General features: G+C 51.6%; 1 protein-coding gene across 6 annotated transcripts in view; it reads left to right on the plus strand.

The window, feature by feature from the left end:
- LOC125719396 (ephrin type-A receptor 10-like) overlaps nucleotides 1-23458 on the plus strand; it is a 69282-nt gene that overhangs the window by 28212 nt on the left and 17612 nt on the right. For 4 of the 6 annotated variants that reach the window (XR_007385074.1, XM_048994117.1, XM_048994115.1 and 1 more), the window contains exons 4-5: nucleotides 14932-15087; nucleotides 17751-18146. Coding sequence is in view for 4 of the 6 variants with exons in the window: in XM_048994117.1 (XP_048850074.1) it covers nucleotides 14932-15087; nucleotides 17751-18146 (552 nt within the window). In the remaining 2 variants the exon portion in view is untranslated. Of the gene's footprint in view, nucleotides 1-14931; nucleotides 15088-17750; nucleotides 18147-18644; nucleotides 18731-23458 lie in introns of those variants that run through there. The other 2 variants (XM_048994118.1, XM_048994119.1) reach the window with 2 other exon arrangements.

The following is a 23458-nucleotide window of genomic DNA, read 5'->3' on the forward strand; positions in this document are numbered from 1 at the left end:
TTTCCAGTTTCATTTTGTCAGCTTTCTTTTCCTCGTGTCCACAGGAATAACCTTTGTGCTGTACAGATGCTGACATCAGTGCAGATCTGGGAAGGAACAGGAAAGGCACACATGTAGGTGGCATGGTAGTCTTTGGGCTCACAGGTGTCTGTGATGAAGTTCTGCTGGTGTGGCTGATCATTTATGGGTCTGTGTGGAGGGGTGTGTTACTCAGTGCCGGTGTGTGTGTGCGGCCCCGTTTATGTGTGTGAGTACATGTACATGCGGAGCACTGGCCTGTGTGAGTGTGCGTGCGTGCGTGCGTGCGTGTGTGTGTGTGTGTGTGTGTGTGTGTGTGTCTGGATCACTGAATCATAACTGCTTTTTTGAGGAGAACTGGGCTGCTGTTTTTTTGCAAAGTCGTTGCCAGGAAACCCCTTTGTTTCCTGCTTCTGGATCAATATAATTGGCCAGCTCAGCAGTCACATGTCTTCAGGGTGCCCCTTGCAGCCAATCAGAGCTGTCGAGCATGCTCAGGCTTTAAGTACTTATATACAGTAGAATGAATAGAGAGGTGAATGAGCGTCTTGTAGATTATCGACCATGGTATGTTCTTTGTTACAGGTAATCTTATTGTGGGGGGGTTGAGGTTTCCAGCTCTGTGCAGGAAGCACCATAGTCAATGATCTGCGGTGGGCACGTTCTCCTCACTGCAGTCCTACAGCAAAAGGACTTGTCAATGGAAACAAACGGCGAAGAAATAAAAAAGGTCACAAAAGTCTGTAAACAAGCACGCTTGTGCTCTCAAATGTCGGTATTTATAGGCAGCGACACCGCAGTGATCCGTGAGATAAGTTTATTGTTCTCTGACAGATAACGTCTCGAGTCGGTGAAGATGCTCTCAGATCGAAATGTTGTCTCTGAGGGCACAATGGAGGTATCTCCTGGAGCATCAGAGTGTGTGGGATTTCTCCCAGGCTTCTGCTGTGCACAAAAGACAAGTGCACAGATTACCATTAAAAGAAATTGCTCTTTTATCTCTGGGCTTTTCTGACGATGCTGCCCCGTGACAATGGTTGCTTGGGCTATACCCACTGGACCTGCTGCTATTTTCTTTGTCGTTGTTTTTTTTTTTGGTCATGACAGCTAGAAGGGGCACTGGATGAAGAGAATGGCAGTCAATTCTGCTCCTTGTCACTGCATCAATACGCGGTTCATCCTGCAAAGTCCTTTGTGTGATACCAGCCTATCGACTGGCGTTAAATCTGTGGGAGCTGGATATCAATCCTTCTGCCTGAAATGAGTACCACAGGGTGTGCAGAGTCGGATTTCCGCTTCTGTCCTCTGTGATCGTGACCCTACTGGGGACACGCAGACACTGACCTGACCTTGTTAGGAGGAAACCCTCTTATTGGCTGTCAGCTCAGGCGACACAAGCAGAGCGAGGTTTCTCATGCTGATGATGTTCTGGTTCCGTGTCCTGCATGAGGCTACAGGAGTGAGGACCTGACCCAGTGACCTTCTGCTCAGAAGTCCGTATCAAATGGACATGTACTACAGAGATGAAACACTGAGCTAACATAAAGAAATAAAGGAGCCTCATTGTTACTGATTAATAATGTGATGATTACTGATAGATCTTGCTCATGTAACAGACCAGTGCAACCTCTATGCCTCCCCCCCGCTGTGCCTGGATTGTACTCTCCGTCTGTGTACCTGATTCTTGTCAGGGCTGTAATCCCTTTTGCCGGGCCCAGCCTGTGTCCGTCTGCTTGTCTGAGCTGGTCAGTATCTCTCAGGTTTGTCTGTTTCAAGTGCCCCATACCAGCCCCCCCCGTCCTGGATTTAGATGTCTCCGCTCAAGCCACTGTACAGGAAATGTTACCACAGTCACCAAACTGGGGGACTGGTGCAGACCCGTTCCCCTACAGCGCTTTGCCTGCTGGTCCAGTACCCCGTGTCCCCTATCTTTTGCCTGATGTCCCCTGTCCAGTACCCCATGCCTTGTCTTTTGTCCCGTGTCCTCTGTGTTTTACCCCGTGCCCCCTGTCTTTTACCCCATGCCCCCTGTCTTTTGCCTGATGTCCCCTGTCTTTTACCCCGTGTCCCCTGTCTTTTGTCCCGTGTCCCCTGTCTTTTGCCTAATGTCCCCTGTCTTTTGTCCCGTGTCCCCTGTCTTTTACCCCGTGTCCCCTGTCTTTTACCCCGTGTCCCCTGTCTTTTACACATCGTGCATGTCATTTGTGGGGCCTTCTTCAGCAAGTCTGTGTATTGCCAGCAGTTGTTCATCTGTGTTTTTGGGAGAGCTTGGACGTCAGCCGTGGGGGCTGCTGGTTTTCAGAGGACCTGCGGACTGTGGTGGGCCAGGCTGCCAGACGTGTGGCAGAGGCTCAGGCACTGACATCCGGCAAGGGCTTGTTTCCTGCTGCGCTGCCAGTCGGGCCAGCGTTGGACGCCGTTGATCTGTTTGTTTTCGGCCGTGACATGCTGGACCTCTGAGGAGAGACGTGGGCTTTAGGGCTTGGAGCCCATTAACTGGGAGCCCTGCATATGCTCTCTGCATGCATGTGTATGTTTGTGCGTGCATGTCGGTTTGTACACGAATGTGCGTGCGTGTGTGTGCGTGTGTGTGCGCATGCATGGAAGTTTTTTGTTCATCCTTGTGTGTATGCATGTCGGTTTGTACACATTTGTTTACGAGTGTGTGTATGGGTGTGCGTGTGCTCTTTGTGTGTTTGTGCGTGTGTACATGGGAGTTCTTGTTCATCCTTGTGTGTATGAATGTCGGTTCGTACACGTTTGTTTATGAGTGTGTGTATATGTACTTCTGCTCCTGTTCTAATTTAATTATTCACTGGCTGGAACAAGGACGAAGAGAGAGATGTGTGGATAGAGAGAGACAGAGAGATGTGCAGATATCTCTCTGTGGGAACCAGTGGGGTGGCGTAGTGCCACCTCTCCCAGCTTCATAGAAATGTCTCCGGTCTCAGGTGGACGAGCTGGAGGCCCACGTGATGTTCTCCTTATGATTGTGTGTTCGCCCTGCACCGGCCAGAGTCGTCCAGATCGATCGCTGGCTCTGAATTTGGTGTAGATTGACTGCTTTGATAGCAGGAGGCAGCGGCATCGTGCGCAGGCTGAGGCTTCATTCCCAGCTGCGTTGGTCTGCTCGTCCCGATTGATGACTGGGGCGGGTTCCTACCTTAGTGGGGCTCCCTCCACGCTGTCCTCTACGCAGATCGGCGCAGACTTATGGCTGAAATCCAGTCCTTTATTTACTTACCTGTATAGCATAGATTCTGAGACAGAAAAGCAGAGAGAAGGAAGATCAGCAATATGTGTTCTTATTTTACTTTGCTGGCCCTGCTTGTGTGTGTGTGTGTGTGTGTGTGTGTGTGTGTGTGTGTGTGTGTGTGTGTGTGTGTGTGTGTGTGTGTGTGTGCGTGCACACATCTGTGTATGTCAGTGTGTGAGCACTGCCAGGTGTAATCCTACCATGTTAGAGCCTCACCACAATGCTGGAGGAACAAACCACAGAATGTTGACCACACACTGTTGCATATGGTGTTGAGCACGTAACCTTGAGCGCACTGTGCCAGTCATATCGACCGCACGGCATGAACCACACAGTGCCAGCCGTATCGACCGCACGGCATGAACCACACAGTGCCAGCCGTATTGACCGCACGGCATGAACCACACAGCACAAGCTGTATCATCCATGTGGGGTTGAGCCCGTAATCTTGAGCAGAAAGTGTCGGTCCCATCGACCGCATGGAATGAACCACGCATCGGTGGTCTTATTGTCTGTATGGCTTCCAGCCCGTAATTTGAGCAGACAGTGACGGTCACATTGACCGCACACTGTTACTCACGCAGTGCCAACTGTGGAGCTGGTAGAGTTTCTGAAGGAGATGAAGGTGAGGACCACACTGCACAGGACGTTCACATGGCTAGTGTAAAGGGCAGCTATGTTAGTAGCACTACTATCAAGTAGCATCCGGCTAGCAGCGGTACTGCTGTGATGCATGTGCTGTTAGCTGTTGTCAGCTGTGATGTTAACAGTGTTGTTAGGGCCCCGTTACAGCAAGCTGTGTGTTCTAGGCCTAACCTCCCCACCGCCACCCTTCAGCAGTGTCGTTAGGGCCCCGTTACAGCAGGCTGTGTGTTCTAGGCCTAACCTCCCCACCCCCACCCTTCAGCGGTGTCGTTGGGGTGCCATCACAGCTGGGTGTGTGTTCTAGGTCTAACCCCTGACCACACACTCTTAACCATGGTGTTGAGCATGTAACCTTGTGCGCACTGTGCTAGTCACATCAACCGCACGGCATAAACCACACAGCGCCAGCCGCCCTTGACCAGCATCAGCAGGGCGCCATCACAGCGGGGGGTGTGTTCTAGGCCTCCCCCCCTCCTCGCCCTTCAGCAGTGTTGTTAGGGCTCCGTTACAGAGGGTTGTGTGTTCTGGGCCTGCCCCCCTCGCCCTTCAGCATTTCTCTGTATGGAACAAGCTGTCGATTGTTTGTTGTGCCCGTTGGTTGGCGTGGTGCCAGCTGGCTGAGCCTGTAGCTGCTGGTCGCTCTTTAGCATAACGGGGTATGACCCAGGTGGGCTGCACATGTGACCCGCACACGTGACCCGCACACACGACCTCCTGTTTGTTTCTCTACTCTCTTTGGATCCTGCTAGACCTGCGTGCTGCTGATATATACCAAATTAGGCAAGAAATGACATTTAACATATTTGCATCTTGGGTTACATTGTTTTTGCATGTATCTGTGTGTGTGTGTGTGTGTGTGTGTGTGTGTGTGTGTGTGTGTGTGTGTGTGAAGTGTGCCTTACCCTGCCTCCCAGGTCTCTGTGGACAGTCTGCTTTTGCCTGTGGTCTGGCCTGACCGTGGGGGGTTTCTAAACAATTCAGGAGAATGGATGGGCATGACAGGTGGAGAACCTTCCTCTGGTTCATAAGTGATGCTGAAGATGAGCCTGAGAGGGACGCCCGGGGTGTGCAACCTGGCCATTTCTGGTCTGCATAGACCCCTCTCAGTTTGTCTCGGCATTAGTGCTGTACAGCAGGTATGTATAGATACTATAAAACTTCTGATGTAGTCTGTGTGTGGGGATGGAGCGTGTGGGGTAGAGAGAGTGGGGAAAAGCAGTCTGCACTATGCAGTTTTAAGTGATACACACACGCACCCACAGACAGACAGACAGACAGACAGACAGACAGACAGACAGACAGACAGACAGACAGACAGACAGACAGACAGACAGACAGACAGACAGACAGACAGACAGACAGACAGACAGACAGACAGACAGACAGACAGACAGACAGACAGACAGACAGACAGACAGACAGACAGCCTCAGTGACCTCCTCACTCACTCAAGTCCTGCTCCCCCACACAGGAGACTTTTGTAGGAAGAGCAGAAATGTTTCTGCTCTTTATGCTAATTCTTGAGCTTCCATATGTTTGATTTGATGGTGTTATAATGAAACTTATGCAGCAGCCAGATTTTCATTAATCTGCACATTTAATTGCATGAAATCATAACTATTCAGAATATTCATTATGAAAGTATGCGAGCTTAAGGTTAAATGGCGCTTATGATTTTGTCCTTTTGTGAAACTTACACGCGTGTTTGTATCTGCATGCTGGCGCCTTGCCGAGACGGTGCAGTAGCAGGGCTCTTTCTGGGACTTAAACCCGTGACCTTCCTCTTAAGCCTGTTTGTGAGCGCAGCAGCTGCAGGGGGAATGAGGAGATCGATCGGAGCACCGGCGTTTGATGCGTGTGCGGGTTGTGCTGCGTGGGAGGCGGGCCTTTGAGCCTCCGACAGCGCGGAAAAGAGTGCCTAACCCGACCCCTGAGGAGGTGCGAAATGCCCTCTGGTCAGCAGGCTGGGAGAAGTTGGGCAGCAGTAAATGGGCAGCTTTGGAGGACAGGAGCATCAGAACGGTGGAGAGAGAGGAAGGGTGGAGATAAGATTGCAGGGAGAAAGAGGATGTGAGGACAGAGCACGTGGGGCAGAGGTTGTGGGGACGGAGGGCGTGGGGTAGAGCAGTGCTTCTCAAACCAGTCATCAGGAATTCTCAGACGCATTCAGAGGAGGAAGCAAACCGTGAACCTTTTGGGGGTCCCTAGGGATTGGTTTGAGGAACACTGGGACAGAGGGTGTAGGGTAGAGGTTGTGGGGACGGAGCGCGTGGGGCAGAGGGTGTTGGGACGGAGCGCGTGGGACAGAGGGTGTGGGGACGGAGCGCGTGGGGCAGAGGGTGTGGGGACGGAGCGCGTGGGGCAGAGGGTGTGGGGACGGAGCGCGTGGGGCAGAGGGTGTGGGGACGGAGCGCGTGGGGCAGAGGGTGTGGGGACGGAGCGCGTGGGGTAGATTGTGTGTGGATGGAGTGCGTGGGGTAGAGGGTGTTGGGACGGAGCGCGTGGGGCAGAGGGTGTGGGGACGGAGCGCGTGGGGCAGAGGGTGTGGGGACGGAGCGCGTGGGGCAGAGGGTGTGGGGACGGAGCGCGTGGGGTAGATTGTGTGTGGATGGAGCGCGTGGGGCAGAGGGTGTGGGGACGGAGCGCGTGGGGCAGAGGGTGTGGGGACGGAGCGCGTGGGGCAGAGGGTGTGGGGACGGAGCGCGTGGGGCAGAGGGTGTGGGGACGGAGCGCGTGGGGTAGATTGTGTGTGGATGGAGCGCGTGGGGTAGAGGGTGTTGGGACGGAGCGCGTGGGGTAGATTGTGTGTGGATGGAGTTCGTGGGGTAGAGGGTGTGGGGACGGAGCGCGTGGGGCAGAGGGTGTGGGGACGGAGCGCGTGGGGCAGAGGGTGTGGGGACGGAGCGCGTGGGGCAGAGGGTGTGGGGACGGAGCGCGTGGGGTAGATTGTGTGTGGATGGAGCGCGTGGGGTAGAGGGTGTTGGGACGGAGCGCGTGGGGTAGATTGTGTGTGGATGGAGTTCGTGGGGTAGAGGGTGTGGGGACGGAGCGCGTGGGGCAGAGGGTGTGGGGACGGAGCGCGTGGGGCAGAGGGTGTGGGGACGGAGGGTGTGGGGACGGAGCGCGTGGGGCAGAGGGTGTGGGGACTGAGCGCGTGGGGCAGAGGGTGTGGGGACTGAGCGCGTGGGGCAGAGGGTGTGGGGACTGAGCGCGTGGGGCAGAGGGTGTGGGGACGGAGCGCGTGGGGCAGAGGGTGTGGGGACGGAGCGCGTGGGGCAGAGGGTGTTTGGGGACGGAGCGCGTGGGGCAGAGGGTGTGGGGACGGAGCGCGTGGGGCAGAGGGTGTGGGGACGGAGCGCGATGCCCAGGCTGTCAGTGCTCCTCCTAAGCGCAGACGGCCTTACGCCTGAAATCCAGGCCAAACCCCGCCTGAGCCATTTGACGGTTGTGGCAGAGAGCCTCCTAGTGCTGGGACAGATTAGCACAGTCCTGCCAGGAAAGCAACGCCAAGCTTTCGCTTTCATGTGGGCAGGCCGTCACTGGACCCATCAGCTCCCCCTGCTGCCTGATTGTTTTTGAGTCGGGGGTCTGGGCTGACCAATAAAATGCCATTTTCTTGGGGGGCACAATTCTCAGATGGTAATGAGGGCTACTAGTGGTACAGGGAAGGAGAAGTGCCGGCTTTGTTTGGAGCTGCTTTTATGAGCCTCGTGCTGGTCCTCTGTCTGCCGCTGCTGCTGGGAGAGATGAGTCTGCCTGCAGCACCTGGGGTTAACCTGGTTAAACGATTACTTGCCATGTTGCTAGCAAATTTTACAATACAGAATACAAATACCATTAGATAAAATGGCAATAAACAATCAATACAAGCACCATCTTGGTTTAAAAGCGTTCGCGGCCTCAATGAGTAGCCTTGTCCATGTGTTCTACGCTTGCTTTAACCAAAGAGAATTTCATTTTTATTGTAAAACAGGGGTAGTCAATAATTTTTCCCCAAGATCCAAATTCCAGATGTTATCAGCCATGTTGGGGGGTGGGAGTGGTGGTAAGTTTTGCAGACCAAGGGGCGTTAGATTTGAGTACTTCTGTTATACAGCATTAAATATAGGCATAGCCGTACAGCTGGTGAGTTGTAGGTTGTTAAGGAACATAATCTGCAAATACCCATTATTTTCCTCGTCGACCTCAGCCTGTTGTACTTAACGCTCCACAGAATCTGCCCTTCCCTTCACGGACCTTTCTGGAGAGCGCCATGCAGTGTGCTCCTCCTTAACCTTGAGTACAATGTCAGAGTGGCCCTGTCCTCCTGGTGCGGACCTGAAATCCTCATGCTGTACTTGGGTTAAAATGGGAGGGGGGAGGGAGGACGGGGGGAGGGGTACTGCACACGGACACACGCGGCGATAGCGTGTCTCTTAATTAAAACATGAAAAAGTGGGAGAAGTAGCTGAGAAAGGGGCCTTAATTACACAACAAGGTCACAAGGCGCGTTATCTCCATGGTTTAATCGCCGGCCTGATTGTGCCGCTGCCTCATCTCAGATTCAGCAGCCGGCCTGACAAACGCTGCTAATTGTCCCTGTCTGATCTCCGTGGGCCGATGAGCGAGTGAATGAGCCTAACTGCAGGCCAGACCTGCGGGCTGCTGATTAGGAGTCACTGTAATGCTCATGGAGGGGGGGGTGGGCTGTAATTAAACACATAGGTGTCTGGGGGTCGAAGGGCTGTCATGTGCTTGTCCCTGCTTTCTCCACTGGGGGTCACCTTGCTGATGTTGTTATAGGTCTATCGACGCCGTTGGTTTATTGACCTTGATTTTCTCTAAAAGGACGTTCCGAAGATTAGTGTCTGACTGGGAGCCATAAGGCTTGCACTCGAGATTTAGGGCTGGCCATTCGGATGGGGGGGTGGTCGGCTATGCGTCAGATTCGGGTCGCTGGGCCTCGTCCCCTGGGCGTCGTGCGGGTCTCTCTCCTGCAGAGCGCTCGCAAGAAACCACCTTCTTAACAGATGTGCAAGCAGCCTTTGTACTTGCAGCTACAGGGTCACACCCCTCAGGGGACTGCAGTGAAACGCCCCCCCCCCCCCCAGTTAAAATGACAACAGCCCTTTTGCTGGAATGAGAGACTGCTATATATGCAGGATTGATTGCTAAATGCTTTACAGTTTTTTATTGCACATTTTTTTTTTGCTTAAATGGCCCCGTGTTATTTGGAGATGAGGAAATATTTGAAATTTTAATTCACAATTGATTCCTCTGCATGATAACTATGCAAATTCTCACATAACGGGATATTTTATGACCTTCAGTTGTCACATTTTGTCCCCAATGTAATGTCAACATTTCTGGCATTTTTTTCATCTTTGCCCTCAGACATGTGAATATAAATGTATCGATTACATGGGGAAATACTGAGGAGTTCAGTGGAAAATCACGAGTGTGTTTTTTTTAGAGATGCACTGATCCGATATTCTCTATCTACTCTAAGAAGATCATTCCTATCTCGTGTTAAATCTCTCTGTACAATCAATCACACGACCAGCTCTTTCACGTTTTAGACGTGTGTTTTGCGGCATTCAAGCTGAACACTAAGGCTGCCACTCAGCTGGTGTGAGCGCAGTGACTTACGCCTGCTGTGACGTCATACTCATACCCTTCACAGTAGGGGGAGCGTAACAACATCAGACAATTGACAATCTGGAAGTATTTTACGCTTTTAACAACAACTAGTAGCACAGCGATATGCAATCTTTGTGAAAACAAAGTTCTGAAAGGTGGGAGTAGCGTTTAGTGGAAAATCCCACTAAACAAAGTGCACGCAATTGTGCAATGCGAGTAATATGAAAAAAGCAACGGATGATTTGGGATTTGCTACATTGGGCTGTTTTCCACACTCTCTACAGTTTGTGATACAGAAGTGATTCCCCACGCTGTGGAGCATTTTAAGCGTTCGCCAGTTGCGTATTCTCTCTCAGAAGATATTTTAACTGAACTGCAAACACCTCAAAAAACGCTTAAAACAAGATGTACAAACGAGATGGAACAGCACGTTATGTATGTTTCTAGTAGCCTAATTAATCTTTTTTTGGCATACGTTAAATTTTTTTATCTGTATTTACTAGTTTTAAAATATTCTTAGTATAGAAAGTATACATTATATATTTAGTGTATTAAACTATCAAAGTAAAAAGAGCAGTTGTATCGCAATCTGTTTCAATATTGGCAGTACTGGATCGGAATCGGGACCGGAACTGAAAAAATGTGGATCGACCCATCCCTAATTTTTTTTTCCGCCATGGTGGTGGGTGTCATTTGTATAAGTTGAGTGTATTGCAATGCTTCAGTTTTCTCACAGCTTTCTCCTATGCGACACACACAGGTGAGAGTGATGCTTGGGCTCTGAGCCCAGGGTCAGCTATTTATCTGGCCCCAGGAGCATTTCAGGGGGCTAAGGGCCTCGCTCAAGGGTCCACTGGCGATATGGCTGCTCTGCTTACCGGGATTTGAACCAGCGACCTTCTTATTGCATGCACAGCATCCTAATTCAAAGAGCCACATGCTACCTCTTTAATAGAGTCCCACTGGGAAGCTGACTGACATGGAGGAAAAAAAATCCCATAATGTTATGGGTCACGGTTATTTAGGTTATTTGTCAGACACCGGAGGGGGCAGCCTGCCTTTGGGGGGGGGGGGGGGTCATTTAAATATTATTGCAGTAGACACCTAATTAGGTTTTCCACCACTGAAGTAACTCGGGTGAAGGCACCATTGGTAAGCCAGGCTGCTCTGTTGCTCATGCGCCTGAGATATTCAGCAGCTGGTTGTGTCTGTGCCCGGAATGTTCCGGCTAGGCCGCAGCCGTTTTAAGCCGTTAGCTGGCGCCGCCCGAGCTCGCTGAGCTTCATCGGCCGGCCCTCCAAAGCAGCACTAAATGCCTTTGACATTTAAATGCAAGCAAAGTGCTTCACACGTGGATGCATGCTCGCTCGCTCACTTGCACGCACGCACCTACACACCTACCCTCATGGTGCCGCTTGTGGTTCCGATGCAAATGAAGGGTGTATTTTATTCTGTTTAGTGGGGGCTGGGTTAGTGGTGGGGTCGGGGTGGTGCTATGTGTGAATTGATATGCTGAGACGCGTTTCGTGGGGGGTGGCTGGGAAATTGCAGGCTGTCCTGGTGCCAGGAGAAGCCAGCAGTGAAGCTCCAGCTCCTAAGTCTGCCGCTAACAGTAACGCACACTGCACACAGTCAGACACCCTGGTGCAGTGCAGGTGTGTGTGCGCAGTGGGGGACACTAGTGAGCAGGACTCCACAAATGTGCACAAATGGAAGGCCCCCTTGTTGGCCAGTGATGGTCGCTTTGCAGCAGATCCTTCCCCGTGTGCCGTGATGATTATGGCAATGCTGTAAGGTCCCCCCATGTGCTCCTCGCTCACTGGGGGGGGTGTTCTCAGGAGACGTGCCCAGCAGACTGTATCGCCGTTAAAGCAGTGAGGCGGGCAGTGAACGCTGATGGACAAGCGGGTGATTTACTGTACGAGCGCTGGAATTCATCAGGGGTCTGTGTAGAGGCTTCTTAGTATGGCTCCTAGGACCTGGGACCAGCCAGTGCTTATGGCTGTATGAATGACTCCTCTGGGTGGTTCCTGGAGGATGATGATGACTCCTCTGTGTAGTCCACTGATGACAGTGACGGTGACTCCTCTGTGTAGTCCACTGATGACCGTGAGGATGACTCCTCTGTGTAGTCCACTGATGACCGTGACGGTGACTCCTCTGTGTAGTCCACTGATGACCGTGACGGTGACTCCTCTGTGTAGTCCACTGATGACCGTGACGGTGACTCCACAGTGTAGTCCACTGATGACCGTGACGGTGACTCCACAGTGTAGTCCACTGATGACCGTGACGGTGACTCCACAGTGTAGTCCACTGATGACCGTGAAGGTGACTCCACAGTGTAGTCCACTGATGACCGTGAGGGTGACTCCACAGTGTAGTCCACTGATGACCGTGATGGTGACTCCACAGTGTAGTCCACTGATGACCGTGACGGTGACTCCACAGTGTAGTCCACTGATGACCGTGACGGTGACTCCACAGTGTAGTCCACTGATGACCGTGACGGTGACTCCTCTGTGTAGTCCACTGATGACCGTGAAGGTGACTCCACAGTGTAGTCCACTGATGACCATGATGGTGAATCCTTTGTGTAGTTCGCTGTGCATGCCACTGGTGTATAGCCACAAAATTAAATAAATACAGAAACTCTGCCCTCTAACAGTATGCCAGGAGCTGCTCTGAGATCAACTATGTGTTGTTAATCTTCAGAGGCTGGTGAAGCAACTTGCCTGAAGATTAACTGAATTACAGTACTGTACATGCAGCCCAGAAGTGCTGGTTTGGGGAAACCTTGCAGCTCTGGGCTTAGTTTACTGCCAGAAACCTCAGCCTGCCAAACAGCAAACAAAATCCAGGAGTGGCAATGGTGGCAAGTCCCATAGACACACCTCGAGATATCCTGGGGCATGGAAGGCGGGCAGCCGCCCAAAGCCACGGTCTCACTTCCAAAATCAAATTACTGCCTTTATATGAAGAGAAGGCAGACACACTGGTTAAGGAAGGAGTGAGGGACCGTGAAAGGAGAGAATGAATGATGGAGGACAAAGCCAACAGAAAACAGCCAGCATTCAGCTAGAACAGTGGCCAGAAGAATGGCAGCTTTCGGAGGTGACGGCGACAGCGTAGTGACGGAGGGTAGGCAGCTGAAAGGGAGTCCTCATGGGGGAGGGCAGGGGAGAGCCAAGGACGTGCACAGAGGGGAAGGAGAGGGGCAAGCTGATTGGCTGGACCAAATCACGTGGCTCGTGCTGAGGTCGCAGGCTTGTTCCTGGGGGGCTGGCCTCGGACTAAGGAGTGCTGGGATGGAGGGAGGTGACACAGGCGTAAGGGCCCTGTCACTGCTCCTGTTTAGCCCCCGGACTGGTCTCTGTCCCCTGAGGTGCTCCAAGAGTGGCTTTTTAATGTTAGAAATGTAAGTTAATAATGAAGCACTTGAGTGATTCGGGCGAGCGGGCCGTCCGCCGTCATGCGACACTGGGCAGCGTCTCCAAGCTGGACCTTTCACCGGCCCGTTAATGTGGATTTATTTCATTCGTTAGCAGGCCTTTCATAAATTAGAATTAACAGCATGAAGTCAGCGATCTGAATATGATGTCATGAATTATTGATTCTTTTCCCTCTCTTTTTCCCCCTTCCCGCGCCGACCTGCACCGCCGCGCTGACATTTGGGAAAAAGGCGGCGCCGAATTACAGCCTGAAATAATGAAGGCTGTTTGGGTCACTCCCCCCCCCCCCCCCTCCCCCACGAAGCAAACCTCTCTGGAATTATTAATATTCATTAATACCTTCTGTCAGAAGCACACAGAAACAATTTATTGCTTGCATTTACGGTATAAAGTGCCCCATGATTTATGGATGTACGTGAGTTTGGCTCAGTTATGAGAAAACAGTTCAGGGACTGGATAAGTCTGATAAAGTGAGAGAACTGGCAGGACTGGGGGGTTGGCGACTGTAGTGATGCGTTTTTGACTGCCGCCAGAGACCTGTGGCACCTGTGTGTTGTCGCCTCGTCCCCTTTGCATGCAGCGTCTTCGTGGCTTGCATAGCTGCACATCGCCTGGGTGCGAGGCGGGTGTCTTTCCTGTTCCTGCCATTTCTGAAGCTAATTAAATGCATAACAGAGAGCGATTAGCCTTTAGCTGGCTGGCAGACCCATTATCTTTTATTATACGGTAAAAGCTTAGCAACACGATAATGGTTGTTGGAGAAATTGAAGTTGTTTGAAGCGACGTGAACGTGGGTTTTGATCCGTGCCTCCTGTTTCATGTCAGGAAGGCTCGTTCCCTGGGGGAGTCCTTGGAACCCGCAGCTGAAACTCTTCACAGATGGAACTTCTGCTCCTCACCTCCGCTTCCTCATTCCCACGTCAGTGTCAGAGAAACAGAAACAAACACCTAAAAGAACAGGCAGAGAGAACTTGGGGAAGTCCAAGTTCACCCTGCGGAATGTTCCCTCAGCATTCCGGCTCCGCTTCTACAGACAGGACACATGCGGTGTTCTGGCCGCGAGGGTCGCCGGGGTTTCAGCCCAGGGTACATCATCCCACAGAGCTGTCTGCCAGCCTGGGGGAGGGGGGGGGGGTGAAGGCGCTAGCGGGTTTTCATAAAGTCTTGTGAGGACAGAACCCGGCCATCGATGGGCTGTTACAGGCGTGGGGGGGCGGTTGGTGCCATGATCTCAGCAGCAGTGCCATTCTTCCAAGCAAAGCAATTAATTTGGATTACTAAATTGATTAATTGAAGGAGGGTTATTCACATCCATTACTGGGAAGGAGTTGGGGTTATAAGGTCAGGTTGGCTTTATTTCAGAGCTGCCAGTGGGGGAGTGCACAATGCCAGCTGCCTTCCCTAGTTTGTGGTGTCGAGGCTCTGTGCCGGAACATTCCAGTGTTCCTCTGGCCTGTTCTATGTAATACTGTCATTTTGGTGTTTTTAGTCCGGAACCCTCGCTTTGATGCTTATATCACTTCCAGTACGTATCTGCCTGCTCTGAGGGATGCTGTTCTAGGCTTCGGTACCAAATTAATAACGCTCTTTTCTGTTCCTCTTGGAGATATCTGTTTCTTTCCCCCCTCGTCTTTCTTTATTAGTGATATCATTACCATACGCTTCTCTTCTCAGTTTTCAGTATTTTTTAGTATATCTCCTATGTATTATCTGAGCTACCCAGCAGTGTTACTGTGTCTAACCAGCAGGAATTTCACTATTACTTTCCCCTGACCTTGCTTAGTGATGTCAGTGTCGCTACATTCTCACCTTCAGGTACATCAGTGCGATATTCACCACAGCTAAAGTTATTGGGGTCTCACTCTCCTCTGGCCTCGCTGAATAGTTTTAGCAACGTTCTATGGCCTGTTAGTCTGAGTGTGACCCCCTCCTCTCTTTCAGCCTGCCCTCCCGGCTCGTACAAGATGTCATCCCAGCAGCAGGAGTGCTTCCCATGCCCTCGGCACAGCATCACCGAAGAGGAAGGCTCTGTGCTCTGCGTGTGTGAGAAAGGCCATTACCGGACGCCGCTGGACAGTCCGGCGTCTGCTTGCACACGTAAGGATCAGCTCTCATGCCTGCTCTACTTCCTTACCCTCATCTATCTGATTCATTGGCTTGTTTTAGAATATTTCTCCAAAAATACACTGTTCAAAAATGGCAACGGTGCTTTTGCTATGTGGAGATGGGCAATAGTGATTATCTTTGGAGAAGTGCTTCTGTGTGCAGTGTATAACAGGCAGCAGTGTTTGGTTTACAGTGTTTCTGCCTGCAGTGTAACACGGTCACAGTGCTTCATTTACAGTGATTCTGCCTATAATGTAGAACAGGCAGCGGTGTTTGATTTACAGCGATTCTTTATGCAGTGTAACAGGCAGCAGTGTTTGTTCTGCAGTGTTACTATGTGCAGTATGCAACAGGCAGCGGTGTTTGGTTTACAGTGATTCTGCCTGCAGTGTAAAACGGACAGCAGTGATTCATTTACAGTGATTCTATCCGCAGTATAGAACAGACAGCGGCATTCCATTTACCATGCTTGTCTGCAATGTAGAACAGGCAGCAATGTTTGGTTTACAGTGTTTATGTCAGCAGTGGAATTTGGTTTACAGTGATTTTCCATCTACAATGTAGGACAGGCAGTGGTGTTTGGTTGATAGTGTTTTTGTTTACAGCAGAGACAAACGCGCTGTGACTCAGTGGTTAGATTTGCCCAAAGTGGATGCACACACTTACACACGCATATGGACACGCTTCCCAGAGATTTGATTTCCCGCATCTCTCTCACACACACACACACACACACACACACACACACACACACACACACACACACACACACACTCCCCATTCATTTCCATGGGGAAAACCCTGTTCCCAACATGATGGCCTTACCCCACACCCAGCCCTAACCATAACCGTAAGTAACCAAACACATACAAGACTTGTGGTATTTTTTGTTTTTTTACTGCAGTCACAGATTTTTATAAAATTGAGTTTCCCATGGGGACCAAAATATGGTCCCCACAATGTCAGAATAACTGGTGTTTATCACATTGTACTGACCAAAGGTCTTCACGATGCAATGTATGCCTGGACTACACACAAACACACACACACACACACACACACACACACACACACACACACACACACACACGTACACAGTCGGTGAAGGACACGCAGTGGTGCCTGAGGCTCTGCTACTGCTACAGAGCTCCACTAACACGCACACACACTGCACAGCTAACACGCACACACACACACACACTGCACAGCTAATGCACACACACTGCACAGCTAGCACACACATACACAGACATACACACTACATAGCTAACACACGCACACACACATCTCGCATTTTTAGTTTTTTGATTGCATTCACAGATCTTTGTGGGGACCTGAATAATATAAAAAATGTCAGGCTTTTATCACATTGTGGGGACCCCATAATGTATATCTGACCCACACACACACACACGGCATGTAGTCAGTAAGCCATGCGTTTCCGGGCAGACTCTCCATCAGCCTCACTTAATTCCCAGCGCGAGGGCATAGAAGGACATTGCACAAACAGCTCATCCTTCATACTGAACACGAGAAGCACTTCAGCAGGTGAAAACGACCCTGCGTTATGTTTGGGAAACCATCACCTCTTCACTCTCATTTATTCATCAGTCTGCTTTTGTGATGTCGGCACATATTCTGCCGGAAAAAAATGTAATGCAGAGTGCATTTCATACGGTCTGTCTCCAATAGTGATGACGGATTATAATAAATATTTTGTGCATCTGACGGTGTGCTGCTTATCTAATAGCCTGACTTTTTTTCCCATTTCTTGTGTTATTACCCAAAATGAGTGTCTCCATGGGGAGCAGAGTCGTCCCTCTTCGCTGTGAATAAACAAAATGACTGTGGCTGCTTTGAGGTACTGACTGAAGCATCTGGAGAGTGGGAGGCGTGCTTACGGAGGTCTCCGGAAGGCAACCTAGAAGACACTGGTCCTATGTAGTGGAGCAGAGGAGTTCCTCAAGGGCTTGTGTGTGGGGGGGGGCACTAGCAAAGCCGGAGGGGGGCTGTTAATCCCGCTGTTTCGGAGCGGCCCCCCACGTGCATTAGTTGGCGGGAGGGCACTTCAAAGCCTTTCTGTTACAGCCGTTAAACAGCAGCAGACGCCAAAGTCATGCCTGTGTCTCTTCCTCCTGTCTTGTTCACTTTGTCTGCCTCCGGGGTCCCGTGGCTCCCCCCTCTAATCCGCCGTGCCACTTTTCCTCTCCGCGATGACTTTGTCAGTTGCTCTGTTTGTTCAGGACACATTTCTTTCCGCTGTGGCTGTTAAGGGAGCGCGCAGTGGCCGCTTAGCGTGCTGCCCGACCAATTACACACCAGCGTCGATAATCAAACGACGTGGGAGCGGCATGACGCGGAGGGGAGTGTTCGGTGACATTGTGCGGGGGATGAAAGTTTGGACCTCAGGTGTTGGACGTGCCCTTGGGGCAGAAGCATGTGCCACTCTCATGGAGAAGAAATGCTGAAGAAAGGCTTGAGGGAGGCCTTCAGTGCCACTGAGGAGCAGATGGGAACAACGTCGCATTTATGCTGAATTGCGGCTTGCGGTCTGCATGCTGGCATGTTTCTGCCATCTTCCTCTAATGGAGGGCTTTCACCGGGCTGATTATGACGATAGTGTTAACAGAGCCTCTTGCTGTCTGCCTCCCCAGGGCCCCCCTCTCCCCCCAGGAACCTGGTCTACACATTGAAGCAGTCCACACTGGTGCTGGAGTGGACCCCCCCAGCCGACACTGGGGGCCGCGGCGACCTGTCCTACAGCGTGGGCTGCATTCGCTGCCCCGGGCAGGGACCTGTGCCCCGATTGGAGTCAGCGGCTGGGATGGGGCCTGACCAGGAGGTGGGGTCTCCTGGAGAATGTGAGGCCTGTGGTGCCAACGTGGGCTTCCTGCCTCAGCAGAGCGGTCTGACAGAGCACAGTGTCACCGTGCTGCATCTGCTGCCCGGCTCCAACTACACCTTCACCGTGGAATCCCTGAACGGCGTGTCCGACATGCTGCGCAGCCTGAGATCCTACGCCCAGGTCCACGTGTCGACCGGCCTGTCAGGTAGGCTGAACGGTGCTGATGTGGGGAGTTTCTGCTCCTGAGCCATGGTGGAAGTACACGGTACCGGGAGCCGCAGAGAGCACAGGCGTCAGCGTTTGGTGCCACCGAGCGGATGGCATTGCAAACGGCTCCGTTATGTCATGCAGGAATTGCGGCGGGAAAATGCCGTGTGCTTGGCGGGGGCTAGCAGACACCCTCCTGGGCTCGGGTATGATGGCTGGAAATGCTTCTTTAAATTAGGTAATTAGTCACATGCGTTGACAGGGCATTAATATCTCCCTGACTGTGTGGCATTAATGGGTGTGTGTCTGTCTGTGTGTCTGTACACACTATATGACCAAAATGTGGACGCCCTCTAATAATTAGAGGGACTGGCTAATTAAGCTGCACCTTGCTGACACAGGTATATAATTAAGCATGTTGCCATGCAACAAAGAAAAGCAGTAGAATGTGTGGTTCTTCAGAAGAGGTCAGTGATTTTCCTCTTTGCATCCTCAGAAGACGCCGTCTTTCCAACAAGTCTGTTCTCCACATTTCTGCCCTGTTAGAGCTGCCCTGGTCAGCCTTAGGTGATGACTGTGAAGGTGAGAACGTCTGGGAGCAGGTTCTGCTGAGTAGTGGTTTGTCACATAAGCTCACAGAAAGGGACCTGATCACCCAGCACCAGTATGGCAGCAAGTCCCACCAGCCATGTTCCAGGATCTGATGAGAAGTCTTCCTAGAAGAGTACAGGCTATTATAGCAACAATAGGCTGACCAGCTTCGTCATAATGCCCTTCGGAGTGAGATGTCGGACAAGCTGATGCCTGCATACTATTGGCCATATAGTGGCCGTATAGTGTAAGCTCAAATCAGATTATTTATATTGTTCAAGGGTAAATCTGAATGTGGGTCTAGGCCATCAGTCCAGAGGATGTGCAGCCAAGGGACTGTGGAGTGGATGGGGCACATGGGCGTGGACATGCGGACACTGCCGTGTTTAGGGACACGTGCAGACGCTGAGCACACGGAGTCACACTGTCAGCACGATGTCGCACAGACACAGAGGTCACGTGGCCCCCAGGTGCAGCCCTGTGTTTTCGCCTGTGGGTGGCGAGTGAGCCAGTGTCTGTTTTGTGCTGCATGTGCCCCCCCCTACCCCCCGACCTTGTGAGGCCAAGCACCCTTCTACTGGGGGGTGGGCTGGGGACCTGCTTGTAATCTCTGTCCGACTGTCCGCTTGATATCTGCTGGACCTGGAGACTCGTGCCCTCTCTCCCGGCTCCAGGTCGCCTGATGTACTCTGGTCTGCATGGTTATTCAGGAAAGGGCAGTGGCTGTTGGGGGGAGTAGGGGGGGCAGAGTAGGCCGCAATGGGTGCTGGGCTTGCGGGTGTCCTTCATGTGCTCTCAGATGATGTGTCAGAAAATTAGGTGACCTTTATGAATATTGTATTCGCAGCTTTGCCAAAGGCCATGCCGAGGACCGGGTTCCATGTGCGCTGCAGTGGGTGTGTGTGTGTGATTGCTGTGTAATGTGTGTGTGTGTTTGTGTGATAGCTGTGTAGTGTGTTTGTGTGTGTGTGTTTGTGTGATAGCTGTGTAGTGTGTGTGTGTGTGTGTATGTAATAGCTGTGTAATGTGTGTGTGTATAGTGTGTGTGTGTGATAGCTGTGTAGTTTGTGTGTGTGTGATAGCTGTGTGTGTGTGTGATAGCTGTGTGTGTGTGTGATAGCTGTGTGTGTGTGTGATAGCTGTGTGTGTGTGAGCTGTGTACTGTGTGTGTGTGTGTGTGTGTGTGTGTGAGCTGTGTAGTGTGTGATAGCTGTGTACTGTGTGTGTGATAGCTGTGTACTGTGTGTGTGTGATAGCTGTGTGTGTATGTGAGCTGTGTACTGTGTGTGTGTGTGTGTGTGAGCTGTGTAGTGTGTGATAGCTGTGTACTGTGTGTGTGATAGCTGTGTACTGTGTGTGTGTGTGATAGCTGTGTACTGTGTGTGTATTTGTGTGTGTGAGCTGTGTACTGTGTGTGTGTGTGTGTGTGTGTGTGTGTGTGTGTGTGTGTAGCTGTGCCATGTGCAGACTGGGAACGGGACCCCTGTTAGGAGGGTTTCAGGTGCTTTCTGGTCTTTTCCGTCGTTGGCTCAGTAGATGGGAGGTTGGCAAACACTTGTACTACTTGCTTGTGTGAGAATCAGACGAAGAGGTTTAGTGAGAAGACCTGCTATACCTTAATCATGGCAATACCACTATTATTACAGGTAATAATATTACCACTGTTACTACTGATAATAATAATTCCACTATTACAATTGATAATAATATTACCACTATTGCTACTGATAATATTACCACTATTTATTGCACGAATAACATTTGAACAGAATCTCTCCGGTGTCTCCCGCTCTCTGAGCTAAACATGTGTGAGCAGCAGAATGAGTGCTTTCACAAACCGTTGCACCCCCCTCGTCCCCGCACAGAGCTGTAGTGGAGGCTGACCACTGCGATTCGGGCCAATGGGAGCACAGTACCTGCCCTGCTGCTCTCGCATTGGGAGAGCCATTGGATGACCTGAGCTACCATGAGCCGTCTGGGCGGCCGGCTGGTGTGAGCCAATCAGAGGTCAGCACTTACGTGGAGAAAGGAGCCAGGCCCCTGGGTGGCGGGCCTCGTTAGCGGCCCCAGCCCCTGTGCACGGACAGGCAGATGGTGCTGTGAGGGCCAGCGGTAGTGCAGAAAGGAAGAGCTTCCAGGAAGGTGGAGGGGCATCAACAGCATGCGCATCAACAAGGAGCAGGTGCAGGGTGCAGGTGCTGTACACCTTCCTATAGCTGAGCCCGGACTTGCAGCGGTAATCAAAGCTTATAGCTGAGCTTCAGGCATCTAAGCCGAGCTATGAACAGCAATTAGATGATGCTGAAGCGGCTTCAGTGTCCTGCTTTTATCTACCTGAAGCGGGATGAAAGGAGCCCGATGTTCTCTCGAGGCCTTTCCGTTACCCCAGCAGCCCCCCCCCCCCGCTTCAGCCTGTCACTTTCTCTCTCATCCACCAGACAATGGAAGTCTTACGATGCTGTAATGGTGATGGGCTGGCACTTTGGGAAGGGTGACAGCGGGGACGGAGAGGCCATGTGTGTGTACACGCACATGTGTGGGGAGGGTGTGTCTGTATGGGAGGGGTCTTCTGTCCAGACCACGTGGTCACGAGCTCTTATGTTCAGAGCCCACCCCCCAAATCAGCTGCTGTTTCATAGGATGACTGATGTAAGATAGACTCAGGGATGTATACATCACTCTGTGAGTGAATGCATCCACTCGTCTCACTTTGGATGTCCTCCAAAAAGTGGCCAAATAATCACTAGACAGGCTCATTCATTGGTGTAACAAGTCTGAATGCAGCATCTATTCTGGGAGTGGTGCAAGGTTAGCCACCTTAATGCTAATAGGTAACAGAGCGTTAGGCAGGACAGTGCTAGGAGATGACACTCTGGGAGTGTTAGCCACCTTAACGCTAATAGGTAACAGAGCATTAGCCAGGACAGTGCTAGGAGATGACACTCTGGGAGTGTTAGCCACCTTAACGCTAATAGGTAACAAAGAGCGTTAGCCAGGACAGTGCTGATAAGTGAGTGTATTATCTGTTGTACTGTAATTCTCGCGGGAATGCCCTGGATTGTCTGGACGACTGTCGCTGCTCTCCTTCCTGTGCTCCTCCCTGCTCTCCTCTCTGACTGCAGTAATTCTGCTCGACACCAACAGCTGGTCTGTTTTCACCGCGGGCTCGTAATTCTCGCCGAGCGGCTGCTCTGGATATTTGCCTTTTAATGTCACCGTTTATCTTCCGGTGCTCTTCGGAGGACACTGCGTGTGAAGGTCGCCCCAGTCAGCGCGCTCGGGCGCGTGTGGGGTGCGGGGGCCAGAGGCACAGTGAATGGCTTAGATAAGTCCTCGCCAGTTGAGCTGCTGAGTCAGTGATGCGCTGGTCCGTTTGCTCGCTCGCATTCTCACCTTCGCCCGCTTACACACTCACCCACTTTCCCTCACTTTTTCACACTCATGCACACTCCCCCTCCATTCCCAGGCTACACAGGTAGCTGCAGAGCTAAAGCCTTTGCATGATTGTGAGCATTAGATGGAAATGTCTGCTGGGGGGGGGGGGGGTACGCCCCCCTGTGTCATACCTAATCGGGGGCGGGGCTTCTATTTCCGAACACAAGTCACTTTTCCAATCCCACACAGTAATATACATGATAATATGGATGATAATACCTGCCTGTGTGTGACTTCTGGGGTTCTCCGTGTGTTTGGGGGAGGAGGAGGACAGATCTGGGGCAGATGCCAGTAATGGGGGGTGTCACTGTTCCCTAGCGACTGCAGTCTCGGCTGATTAGATTGGTGCCTGACAATCTCTGTGCCTCCACCCCCTTTCTGACCGAAATGTAGCCTGGACACAGTGTCGCCTCTTTGTGGGGTGTGTAGTGTCGTCATGCTGCTGGCAGATAGGGAGGCATTATACACTCACAGAGAGTGCGTGTGCACACAGAGAGACACGCACAGTCAGCATGTACGCACTCACAGAGGAGTGTGCACTCACACTTAAAGAGGCGCACAGTCGGCATGTATGCAGCATGAGACTTCGTCTGCATATGCGCAGTCTGCTTGTCTCTCCTGCCGTATGCAGGTGCTTGTCAAGCAGCCTGAATTAAGCTGTGTTTTTGACAGTGAGCTGTTCAGCAGGCCATGCATTATTCATTAAGCACACTCCAGAAAAGCCAGGTAAATGTGTTGTTTCAAGCGACGACTGCCAGGCCGTGCATGTGCCTGAGTCTGTATGTGTGTGCATGTCTGTCTGCACGTGCGCATATGTTTTTGTCTGTGTGTGCATTTGTGTGTGTCTGTCTGTCTGTGTTGTGTGTTTCTGTATGTCTGTGCGGCTGTGTCTATGTGCTTGTATATTCGCATGTGTGCCTGTGTGTGTATCTGTATGTGTGTTTGTGTGTCTGTGTTTTCTGTATATGTTTCTGTGTGTGTCTGTGTGGTTGTATATCTGTGTGTGTGTGACAGCTGAAGCAGGTGACAGTGCTTGTGTCACACTGAGGAGTTTCCTGTTATGTCTGTGCATTTATGGACATCCGCCGCCACCAGCAGAGCCACCGATGCAGCTGTCAGTCTGATACATCCCCCTGAATGATGGCTGTCTGGCTCTGCCCCGTTAATCTTCCCTTAATTACAAGCGGGGGTCCTTCCCGGTGTCACTGTAGAGCTGGGGGCATGTCATTGTCGCTGTGGCAACAGCAGATCAGGGGCACTTTCAGCTGTGGTGCGATGAAGGGC

The sequence above is a fragment of the Brienomyrus brachyistius genome, chromosome 23, assembly GCF_023856365.1.
Source record: "Brienomyrus brachyistius isolate T26 chromosome 23, BBRACH_0.4, whole genome shotgun sequence".
Taxonomy (NCBI): Eukaryota; Metazoa; Chordata; class Actinopteri; order Osteoglossiformes; family Mormyridae; genus Brienomyrus; species Brienomyrus brachyistius.